At 43.7% G+C, this 12,553-nt stretch overlaps 1 protein-coding gene across 12 annotated transcripts in view; it reads right to left on the bottom strand.

Moving 5' to 3' along the window:
* LOC101419459 (cilia- and flagella-associated protein 221-like) overlaps window positions 1-11,994 on the bottom strand; it is a 93,702-nt gene extending 81,708 nt beyond the window's left edge. For 3 of the 12 annotated variants that reach the window (XR_011649294.1, XM_058301123.2, XM_058301125.2), the window contains exons 1-2: window positions 10,099-11,731; window positions 7,194-7,294 (exon numbers count right to left, since the gene is read on the bottom strand). Coding sequence is in view for 8 of the 12 variants with exons in the window: in XM_058301123.2 (XP_058157106.1) it covers window positions 7,194-7,294; window positions 10,099-10,309 (312 nt within the window). In the remaining 4 variants the exon portion in view is untranslated. The other 9 variants (XM_058301118.2, XM_058301121.2, XM_058301119.2 and 6 more) reach the window with 8 other exon arrangements.
* Window positions 11,995-12,553: the final 559 nt, after the last annotated feature.

The following is a 12,553-nucleotide window of genomic DNA, read 5'->3' as shown; positions in this document are numbered from 1 at the left end:
AGGACTTAAGGGGCCTTTGGTTACCAGTGTCTGAACCAGAGGCAGAGCCTGCGACAGGGCTTCAGATGCCCTGGGTACGATGCCTCCCATGCACCTAGGACCTAAATTAGACTTCAGACATTATGTCCAGATGAGCACATAGGTGTTGGCAGATGGTGAAAGTTCTCATGGTTGGGTACAAATAGTTAAGGGCCGTAATTTGTGTGGCCCTATTTTAGCCTATCATTTTTTTAAATATGCTAGGAGCCTAAAAAGAAGTTGACCAGGCCTCTCCCACCTCTGAGGGGCCCTGCACGGCGTAGCCCTGGCAAAGACAGGGATCCGAGGGTTGAAGGAGGGGGAGAGCCTGACCCACAAGAGCCATCTCTGCAAAGAGACCGGGAGGACAGGTGTACTGGGATCCAAGGATGCCCAGAACCCATGCCCACAGCACTGGGAATCTGTCTGGGGATGGAGAGGTGGGCACTTGCCCAGGACCCAGAATCCCTAAAACTAAAAGACAAAGGGACAAATGTGGGTATATGAATTGGTTTTAAATTGTATCCGTGGGGGGAGGGGGAGGCAGGGTGTGCATTAACTTTGGAAGAAATCCAATCAGTAACACACACTCTAGGAGTAATTTGTTAGCAGGGTCCATATTCCACAAGTGCTATAAAGAGTGCTTTGGTTATGCTCATTTCAATTGACACTAAAAGGCCTTCTATTCTCATGAGAAGTTCAGGGTATATGGATTAAACAGAAATATAGTACAGGCATTTCTGCTCTAGAACAAAAGGGATTTGAGAATCTGATGAGTACGAAAGCCCATTACCTATTGAAATGATATTCAAAGGCTCAGGACTGCCTTAGATCATGTATTAACAAAATTCCTGCCCATTCCTCCCCTGAAAGACAGTCAACCTACCCTTCTGACAGAATGTTGCTGCATCTATGCCAGAAAACCTTTCCTGCCAGGTGCTACAGCTAGAACATCTTGGAAATTACAAGTACGGTTCTTCTTTTTTTGCCTGTTTCCAAATACGTGTTGACGTGCATGGCAGAATTTCTTCTAGGACATGTACTCATTGCAGCAGACGACCTGCTTGCAAGAGTGTTGGGGAGGGGACCTATCTCTCCCAACTCTTACTGTCAGGCCGTCACCTTCCAGAAAGAAGCTGACGACTGGATAGAACTGAAATGGCTTAGGTCTGTTGGCAACAAGCAGAATCAGGGATGATCTCAAAGGTGCTGGGCTGGCTCAGTCCCAGGACTGTGAAGAGTCCTGAGGGAGGGGGAGAGAGATGCTAGAACACCTGCGTTTGAAGATTCAGTCAGCCCCTGTGGGGCAGGGGCTGTGTAAGACTTTGATTCAGAAATATAAAGAAACCTAATGCTTCCTCCAACCCGGGTGTGGTAGAGAAAATTCAGATAGTACACTGCACATTTGTATGTGAATGTGCCCTGTGGAAAGTCATGAGATGCTATCCTGTAGGGTCAAGTGGGTCAAAAATTAGCAGTAAGGAAATAGTGAAGGACTCAAAGAATAAAACTAAGGCGATCCCATTCATGACAGTAAAAGATACATTATTTGGCTGTTTCCTATATTCACCTTTAAAAGATCCTTGATCTGGAATTGTTCATTTGGATCAAAAGAGAATCAAACAGAAATTTAGACATTTGGGGAAAAGGAGTATAGGAAACAGAAGAAAATTTCAGCTTTTACTTGAGATCTGTTGTAGGTTAAATTAGGTTGCCCAAGAAAACACATCTTCTTACTCTTAATCTGCATCCCTGTGAGCCTGAACCCACTGTAAATGGGATTTGTATTAGGGAGTGGCCAACTGAAGCAGGGTGGGTCTGAATCTGAATTACAGGCCCTATAACAAGAAGGCCACAGGGAGAAGCTGGAAGTCATCAGGAACCTGAAGAGTGGGAATAAAGGAGAAGACATCATCCTGTTACAGGAGGCAGAAATACAAGCCAAGGAACCCCAGGGACGGCTGGGGATGTGACCACCTTTGGGGAGAAAGCAAGGGCTTAGTTTGCAAAAGCTGCTGGAATGCAATATACCAGAAGAGGGTTGGCTTTTCGATGGGGATTTACTAACTTATAAGCTTACAGTTTTGAGGCTGTGAAAACATCCACATTAAGGCATCATCAGGTGATGCTTTCTCCCCAGAGACCGACTGCTGGTGCTCCTTTATCACATGGCAAAACAAACATCATCTGCTGGTCTCTTCCTTCTCTTCCAGGTTCAATTATTTCAGCTTCTGGCTTCCTTTCTCCACTTCTGTTGGTTTCTCTGTTTCTGCAGCTTTTCTCTCTGCTCCTGTGCTTTCTTTCTCCATATACAGCCCATTTATAAAGGACTCCAGTAAGAGGGTTAAGACCCACACTGGGCCACACCTTAACTGAAGCAACCTCATCAAAAGGTTCCATCCACAATAGGTTCACACCCACAGGAATGGACCAGCTTTAAGAACATGGTTTTCTGGGGTCCACACAGTCTCATACAGCCTCAAACTACCATAGAAAGTATTGCAGATATCCTCATTTTGGATTTCTTCTAGTTTCAAAGCCATAAGCCAATAAATTCCTATTTACTGCCAAAACCAGTTTGCAATATTTGTGATAGCAGCTCAGGCAAATGAAGGCAAGAAATGAAATGAAATGGAGAATAGATCACACTGAAGATCCAGGCCCACCTTTACACATGGCAGATGGCAGAGGCCTAAGCAGGCAGTCAGCAGACCACAGTGATGCGTGTGATGGGGGGTGGGATAAATCCTTCTTCTGATACGGACATTTAAACCAATAGTGCTGAAGACAATTCCAAGAGACATGAGGGCAGATGAGCTTTTAAAAGGAACATATTAGAAAGCAAAGCCAATATCTAAAAATCTGATTTCAAAAACATAGTGGGAATGTGGAATTCTATTACCTTTTTGGTGCTCAAATTTTGGTTCCCAACCTTCACTGCTTGCTACAGTAACCCATGTGCTCTGTCCTATCAAAGACCACACTTCCTAGACCTAAAAGAACTAAAGAATCAATAAGTCCAAACCCCTTATTTTGTGAAGTCCCAGTGACTTGTTCACTTGCTCAGCGTCACATGGTATTAAATGGCAAGGCCCAGATCTAGAACTCTGGTCTGGCCCTGGTCTACAGCCCTTTCTACCACATACTGCGGCCTCATAGCTCAGTTTGTGTACCTCGGCACACAAACTACATTTTGTGTCTTTCCTTTTACACTTTATCGATGAGTCAGTTTTATTTTTAAATTGTTAAAAAATAGTATCCTTTCAGGGAGAAAATAAATGGTATTCCTGCAAAAAAGTTACAAGTCAATGAAAAAAATAACCTTGAAATCAAGAGGGGCGCATATAGAAAATGTCTTTTAAGTTAACTTAAAAGTTTATTTGATGGGAATGGGGAGAGAAAGGGGAATTAATGCTTAATGGGTGCAGAGTTTCTGTTTGGGGTGATGGAGAAGTTTGGTAATGGATGGTCGTGATGGTAACACAACGCTGTGAATGTAATTAATACTGGAATTGCATATCTGAAAGTAACTAAAATGAAAACTTTATTTTAAAAGTTTTTTTGAAAGCATAAAACCTATGTAATCCAGTTGCTAGCTGGGGTCTTCCACCCCTTCCGGCAAGGTAAACTTGACTAAACTCCCACATACTCTTCCCATTCTAGGCTCAGTACAAGTCCCAAGCCCACTAAGATCTCCCTTCCCCTGGGAACTGGCCTCCTGGCTTCTGCCCTGTGGGCTCCCATTTCAATGCTAACAGAAAACCCATCCCTCCATTTTTTCATATTCCCCTACCCAAATCATTAATACACAGTAGGCATGGGTCTACCAGCTTTTACTCAAGATTAACAGGGATTTCTCCAGGCAGGCTGACGCTCTCTCACTCCTGCTTTGCAACCTGCCTTCTGCCACCTCTGTGAAGAGTCTATTCTCTATCTGGAGTGCACAGCATTTGCAAACCTTCAACTCCAAACACAGTTTAGTATTTTTCCAAACATACCACAGTCAATGGGAAAAGAACAGTCTTTTCAACAAATGGTACTGACACAACTGGTTATCTACATGTACAAGAATGTAGCTGCACTCCTACCCTTCCACCTTACACAATACACATAAATAATTTAAGATGAATCAAACACCTAATATTACACCTAAAACTATAAAACTCTAGGAAGCTAACTTAGGAGAAAATCTTCTTTACCTTGGATTTGGCAATGGATTCTCAGATATGAAATCAAAAGCACAGGTAATGAAAAATGAACAGACATCATTAAAATTTTTAAAACTCTTGTGCATTAAAGGACACCATCCACAGAATGAAAAGACAAACCACAGAATGAGAGAAAATATTTGCAGATCATATAACTGATAAGGGAGTTATATCCAGAATATACAAAGAACTCTTACAACCCAACAATGAAAAAACAAATAACCCAATTTAAAAATAGGCAAAGGAATTGAATAAACATTTCTCCAAAGAGATTATGAGAAACCACTCCACATCTACTGGACTGGCTATAAGAAAAAAAGATGGACAAGAACAAGCATTAGCAAGGATATGAAGAAATTAGAACTCTCATTCATTGCTGGTGGGAATGGAAAATGGTGCAGCCACTTTGAAAAACAGTTTGGCAGTTCTTAAACATGTTAAACACAGAGTTACCATGTGTTTTTATGGCTCAGCAATTCTACACCTACGCATATACCCAAGAGAAATGAAAACATCCGTCTACCCAGAAACACGTACAGTGATGTTCACAGCAGCATTATTCACAATAAGTAAAAAGTAGAAACAACTCAAATGCCCATCAACTAACAAAAGGATAAAACATGGTATATCCATCCAATGGGACATTGTTCAGTCATAAAAAGGAATGATGTACGGATAAAACATGGAATAACCTTGAAAACATTTAAGCGCAGTGAAAGAGGTTAGTCAAAAGAACCGCATACTGTATGATTCCATTTATATGAATCCAGAATATGCAAGTAGACTGGTGTTTCCCTGGGGATGGATGGGAGAAGGACTGGAGTGAAAGGAAGCTTGATTGCTAATGGAGCAATTACTAATGGATGCTGAAAAAGTTCTAAACTTGGATTGTGGTGATGGTTGCATAACTCTGAGAATATATTAAAAAGCATTGAATTGTACACTTTAAATGAGTCAATTGGATAGTATGTGAATTATCTTTCAATAAAGTTGTAAAAAAGGAATGAATAAACAAGTAATAAAATTTTACTTTAGCTTTTGGCTTAAAAACATTTGTAAGGGTAAGGCCACATTGGGAAAATAGAAATAGAACTACATTAGGAAATTAGAATTGCAAGTGCCTTCAGATAAATAAATAACTTAGAGCCGCTCGTAAAAAAGTGTAAACAACTTAGGGCTGTACTCAAGAAGAGTGCCAATAAATAACTTAGGGCTTAGGGCTGATTCCAAGAAAAGTGCCAATAAATAACATGGGGCTGTTCACAAAAAAAGGGCTTTTAAAAAGAAAAAGATAGATACGCTACCTTCAGCTAACCGCAGTGTTCTGCTTCTGTGCCTGCTTGCTCGCTCACTCGCTTACTAGTAAACCCCCTCCCCCTCCTAAAAGGCTATAAAAACACCTCTTCCCTGAAACTGGGGGCTGCTCTCTCCTCTGCGTAGGATGAGACAGTAGCCGCGCGGCTAATAAAGCTCTCAATTGGAACTTTATTCAAAGTCTAAGTCTGGTCAATATCACTAATCTATAACATAGTGAACAATTATAGAGAATGATTTTGGGTCTATCTCATCATAAACAAGACATACCAAACCTAATAACTTGGAAAAGTAGGCTCTGAAATGAACGATTAACATTGGATTTTGATTGCTGTGTTCCAAGAAATGAGTTCTTGGGGTTGATGATGAGTAAAGTTCTTACTCACAACTTAAGAATCTAACTCTTTTCCTGAGAGGAAATGCTTGACCTCTAGCAGGTTTCTCTCCTGATCTACTGTCTTCTGTCACCCTCAAAATGTAAGAGACTCATAGAAGCTGTTCTCCTCTTTTAATGGCAGATCACCAGAAAGAGACCTCACTTCCCTTCCTGAGGGCTGCACCATCTGTCCGCTACTACCATCGATTCTCTACTCTCAGAACAGTTCAATACAATAATTGGGATTCTTTCTTAAAATGAGCCTAATCACGACATCTAAAGGTAGAGACTCTTGAGGTGGCTGGGACAGAGCTAGAGGGGTAACAGCATATTCAGAGCAGGGGCTGAGAAGGCCCAGGTGATGAGAGTCCACCTCTACCCAGCTCCAACACATGCGCAGAGCTCAGTTTGGCTCAGATTTAGGACCCAGTGTGGAGACTCTCTGCAATGGCCCAGTGTGAGTTGAGGAAATATTGGGGGAGGTCATTGAAGTTGGAAGGCTTAAATATTTAGGTCCATTTCTGCATGGGGTGTGGGACTCTGTAGTCACGTTCAGGCTGGAATCCAGGTTAATGAAGAGGGCCCAAGAAGGACAGACTTCAGTGTAACTCTGTGGTGGACTGCAGGCGCTAGAGGCTAGAGGTTGCAGTCCAACCTTTCATCTTTCCCTCCTAGAGCCTGTTCAGTGGAGGTGAGCCCCACCAGCCAGACCCAGCCAGGTAGAGGGCAGCATCGCTCTGTCTAGGACTGAGGCAAGGGCAACTGACCCAAGCCAAGCTAAATGGAAGCCTCTGGAACCTCTTGGGAAAGAGACACCATTTTCCTTGGGGCTGAAGGGCACTTGGAGGAAGGCAGCCCAAAGGTCGAATTGTGTCTCATCACTTAGTAGCTGTGTGTACTCAAACAAATTAACCTTTTGGCATCTCAATAAATTAACCTTTTTGCATGGGGATAACAATGCAACCTCTACAGAGTTATTACAAGGACACAATTAAATGACCTAAAACACAAAGCACAATAGCTGGCCCCCAAGAGTCACTCACTCAGTAATGACACCTGTTTTGAAATAGTGATGGCAGGAGGCTTGTGGAAGGGGAAGCAAGGGAAAGCACCTGTCCATGCATACCGATAAAATTTTAAAATTTCTCACCACAGAAAAATCTCATACCCACATTTCTGATGATTATGCCTTCTCTTAGATGAACCAGTCATATAAATGCAGAACATCCACATTGTTTCATTATTATGATTAATCATCCCAATTAAAAACTACCTACCAGAATCTGTTGGTGTTGTTTTTCTATTTGATAGCCTCCAAAATGCAATATGCCACGTTTTGCCTGTATGACCTTATTATTCAGAAGTTTTGTGTAAACCTCTATAAAAACAATGGAATAAGTACATGAGACACAAGAGAAAATATTAAATTAAAGATGACCCTATGAACATGGGCTCTTTTTAATTTGGGACATTTTAAGCATATGAAAGTTATACGCAGAGGATACAGCTGTCAACAAGATGAATAATCTGTCCCAAGTTAACTCACTGCCTTTCTCTATTTTTAAACACTCACCAAGAGTTTAGCATCACAATACAAATTCACGTTATTATGTCAAAATAATGTGCAAAAAAAGAGATAATTATCTCTTCACACGTTTTATACAAATCTTTGTAATAAAATATCATCTCTTTAAAGAACACAGCCTTTCTCACTTAATGATTCATTAAGAAATCACTACCCAGTTCAAAGTACCCAAATACCATGTGTTTCATTACATTACTTTGTATTTGGATTTTTATTATTTGACTTCCTCTGAATAGAACTACAATTTGATATAAAATCATCTTAAACCTTTGAATAATTATCATGCTGGTCAGGAAAACTCTCAGTTTTTTGAGAATTTTTTTTTTCAGTTTTGAAAGCACAGTGACAATTAAGCTCACAAAAGCTGTGCCAGGTCCATAACTTTTCAAGCTCTTTATTTAGGCAGGAACTGAGTCATGCCCATTACACAATGAATTGTTTCCTTTCCTTAAGTGCTTTGTGCCAGGAGGTGCTGTGCCCCCATTTACATAGAGCCTTCATTCCTACCCCATGAGGTAGATGTTATTTCTGTTTACAGAGGAGGAAGCTGAGACCTTACTAAGTTGCCCAGGATTGATAGTTAAAATCAAGCCCAGGTCCATCTGATTTCCCACCACTATTCTAAACTGCCTCCCGCAATATGATTGTGGGGTCTGCTTTCTCACAAACACTAGCCTTCCAGCTTTGATTACATCCAAATCATGTGAGTCACAGACACCCTCATGCTGCTCCTTACCCCATCATGACTCTAGTATCAATCAGAGGTGGGTGAGAAATTGGGTACTTTTGTTGCTCCCCAGGTGAGCTGTCAATGTCATCAGGTTTGGGACAAACTGAAGAGCTAGAATGGGGCAAGGATGGCAGGTAAGGGGAAATAAAGACTCTGAGGTTACTATTCAGTAATTTCTAAGTGCTGAAATTGCCAGTGTTCACTGAACTCTTTTCATGATGAATGCCTGTTTATTCTTGGTTGGTTGGTTGGTTTAGGGCCACAAAGTAGATTTAAAACTGGTCTTTTCCTGCTAATGGCTGGAAATTGTAAAGTATACTAACTTGTTCTACAAGCGGCAGAAGAGCCACACCAACACATTACGTTTCCAACACTGAGATGGGCTCTGAAGAATGCATGGGGGCCATCAAGGTTGATGGGAAAGAGCCGAAAGACAAAGGCCGGCCTGGGGCTGACTGCCACCCCTTGGGGAATTCGGTTGACTTCTCTAGGTTTCAGCTTTCCCACCAGTAAAATGGAAATAGAACGTACCTCATAAGGTTGCTGGGTGGATTTAATAACATAGGCAAAACGATCAGTGTTTCACGTCATAGTTATAGGATTTACCAGGTTTCCCAGGCTAAGGGATCACATGAAAAAAACAAGAAAGTGTAAAATCTGCATGGACTCAAAGGAGAAGGGAGTAATATGAGGTGGCTGGAGCTGGGGACCAGTGGAGAGTCAGTGAGGGGACACTGCGGGATCAGACAGCAAAGGGGTCCAGAGGCCAGGTGAAGGAAGAGTACTAGAGCACACAGGGCTAAGATTCACGCAGGATTTGAAAAACGAAGCTGACTGTAAGAGTATGGAAAACGGTGGAGAATGTCGCCCGCAAAGAGAGACCTGCAGCAGTTCTAGACCCTGGAGATGGCAAGGAAAGAAATTTGAGGAAGTGGAAGCCACACAACTTGATAGCTAATTTACACCACAAAAATAGACTGGTTACACCAGGGGCAGGATGAGCAGTGGGGAATGGGGAGTTAATGCTTAATGGATACCAAATTTCTGTTTGGGTTGATGGAATATTTTGGTAATTCAAGGTCAGGATAGTACCACATCGCCGTGAATGTAATTAAGCACTACCAAATTGAATATCTAACTTGGCTAAAATGTGTTACCACAATAAAATATATTTTTTTAATTTATTGGTTAAGAAAGAGGGAATATTTAGAATCCTTAAGAATGAGGAATGAACAATGAACTGGAGTAGACTTACTGGTTATTCTACTATAGACTTATTGTGATTCTAGCAATGGAAAAATTTTTATCATTGATGTGGAGGCAGTGGCCAGAGGAGGTGCTGAGGGGAGGGAGAGGGAAAAATAGGTGTAATATGGGGGGCATTTTTGGGACTTAGGAATTGTCCTGAATGACACTGCAATGACAGATGCAGGCCATTATATATCTTCTAATAACTTACAGAATCACACGGGAGAGAGTGTAAACTACAATATTAACTATAATACACACTCAGTGGCAATGCTCCAAAATGGCTGAAACAAATGTACCACACTAATGAAGGATGTTATTAATGTGGGAAAATGTGGGAAGGGTAGAGAGGGGGACATATGGGAATCCCCTATATTTTTTATGTAAAGTTTGTGTAATCTAAGTATATTTAAAAAATAAAAAGTATATATTTAAAAACCTATTAAACAAAGAGAGACTATTCCTGATTTAAATAGAACCATTGTTCTTAATAATAAAAACTATTATGGGCCTATAGAAAAATAGATGAATCAGCAGCAAAACTTCTATTATGCTTTCTGGACTTTGGATGCTCTGGCAAAATGGAAGTTAGAGAGCAAATCTTTTTCTAGTCACTTACTTGATTCTAGGAGGTGATTAGGTACCTCTGTTCTTTTCTTGGGCTCCTCCACTAGGTTCTTCAAAAGGAGGGATGATACCTTGTTAAATGATTCTTTGGCATTCTTTGGTTCTCTGCTGGAGGGTTTCACCACAGCCATTTTATCACGAAAAGCAGTGCCTTCTTTTTTGAACCAAATGTTCTGGGGAGAAAACAGAAGCAGCATAATCATCCATGAGAGACCAAGCGCATTTTTCTCCTCAATCCTTGACAAAGGTACCTCTTGTCCCTGCCGTGGTTAACTGTGGTTCAAGACCCCTGCCTCCCTCTTGGCTGCCGGGCTCTGGGTTCCCACAAACAGGTGTCCCATTAGTCTCCTTATATCATATATCACAACCAGATATCCTGCCATTGCTCCAAGCCTGCCAGAGCCCTTAATGCTCCTCAGTAGCTTTCCCCAGAATGTCCTCCTTGATGAGATGCTATTTGAGCTGTCAGGGGGGCCCATGGAGGGAAAAGGAAAGGATATCAGAGTCAATTAAGTTTGGAAAAAGTAGAAGTAAACAGGTCTCTTCCATTCTGGGATTTCTCCAAATCGGTCTCTTGGATATATGGAACCAAGGAACACTTTAAACATTTAGGAGCCACCTTCCTGGGCCCCTCTCCCAACAGCGGGCACTGCGGGGTGGACGAATCCACAGTCCAGCCAGGTTCCTGTCCCTCCTCCATGCCTCAAGCGCCTTTCCTAGGAGCCCCGTGGGCCCTGCTGCATGCTGTACCCTTTGCCAGATCTGCCTTCCCATAACATTCTCATCTTAAGTTCCACCAACTTCATAAGGCCCACCCTATCCCTACATCCTTCCAAGTTCTTTGGCAACTACTGCCTCTGCTATTCGGTTGGCATTTAACAATTGACTGCCTTGTGATAGCACTTTACAAATTCCACACTTCTTTGTACCTTGGGGCCTTTTCACAGGCTGCAAGGCTGCTCTGGGAAGCCCCCCAAAAATTCATGTAAAATCACGTGTGGGTCTTCATGTGTGTTCTTTAGAAGGCCCATTGCTGTAGATTACTAAAGGAGTCCCTGGCCAAGATATTTTCGAGACTTTTCTATACCATCATGCAAAATACAGCGAATATACAGGAGGTGCTTGGCACTGCCTTTCTGGAAGAAGGAGTTCCTCCTTTCACCCACTTCCACGCCCTCTTCCCAGTAGCCGCCAAGATGGGCGGTTCCCCAGCAAGGCCTCTCCCGACCTCATTTCCCTCCTCTAAATCCACACTCCCTCCCCATCTCCTCCCGGACCCCACTCCTTCCCTGCCAGTAGCCCCAGGCAGGCTCCAGAGCTCCACGTTTCCCCACACCTCCCATTCTGGCGGCCCATCCCTAGGGAGAGCCTGTAGCCGCGGGCCTGTCCTCTCGCTCCATCCTCTGGGCTGGACCCTCTCACCCCTGCCAAACGCCTGCTCCCCTCGGCGCCCCCGCACCGCCCCCTGCTAGGAGTACGGGAAGACCCCAGGGCCGCCCCACCCCTCCTCCTGCAGCCCTGCCGGCCCGCTCCCGACCCGGTGACTCGAGGCTGGACTCCGCCGGGGGCTCAGACCGCCTCAGCGCTCCGCCTGCCCCCAGCCCGCCCCGGCGCCAGCACCCGGCCGCTCCCACCCGAGAGGGTTCAGCCGAAGGATCTGCCCCGCGGCGGCCGCGCTCAGCCGTCGCCACCACAACGCCGACGCGCTCCGAGCCCGCGACCGGAAGCGACCGGCCTCCCGACGGGGCGGGGGAGGCGGCGGCCCCGGCCCGAGGGACGGGGGCTGGGGGCTATTTTGTGGGGCTCGGAGCAGTCTTCGCGGTGTGTAGGAGAAACTGACAGCCGACTGAGAAAAGGGGGCGAGCGGGCTCCTGAAGGGGAAGGGGAAGGCGCGGCCTCCACCGACAGGCAGGCGGGAGAGCAGCCCTGGGGCAAGGGGCGGTGTCTCAGGGCGGGGCCTCCGAGCGCCCGGGGTGGCGCTTCCGCCTCAGGTTTTCAGTCACCGCCGCATACCCTTTTTTTTATAGTTTTTTTTTTTTTACATTCTCTGTTATAAATTTCCAATATATGCAAAGGTAGGCAGAATGGTTTATTGAACCTTCAATACCCAGCTGCAGCAAGGATCACAAGCGGCCAATCTATGCCTCCCCCACTGCCTGCATTATTTTCACGCAAATCCCTGACATCATTAAATCCATAAATATTTCAGAATGCACATCCGAAAAGTAAAAACTCCTTTTAACATAACCACCGTACTAACACCTAAAAAATTGTGATAACTTTTTAACGTTTTCAAGTATTCAATAGTCGAGTGCCTCATAAACGGCAAAATATTTTTTAAGAGTTTGTCAGTTGGGATCAGAATTCAAACAAACCCACACATTGCAGTAGATTGGCATGTCTTTTAAGCCTTTCAATCTATGACTACCTCCTCCACCTCTCTCGTT

Source organism: Dasypus novemcinctus, chromosome 7 (assembly GCF_030445035.2).
Source record: "Dasypus novemcinctus isolate mDasNov1 chromosome 7, mDasNov1.1.hap2, whole genome shotgun sequence".
Classification (NCBI taxonomy): Eukaryota; Metazoa; Chordata; class Mammalia; order Cingulata; family Dasypodidae; genus Dasypus; species Dasypus novemcinctus.
Note: the sequence above shows the minus strand (reverse complement) of the source record. Positions and strands in the feature narration are given on the sequence as shown.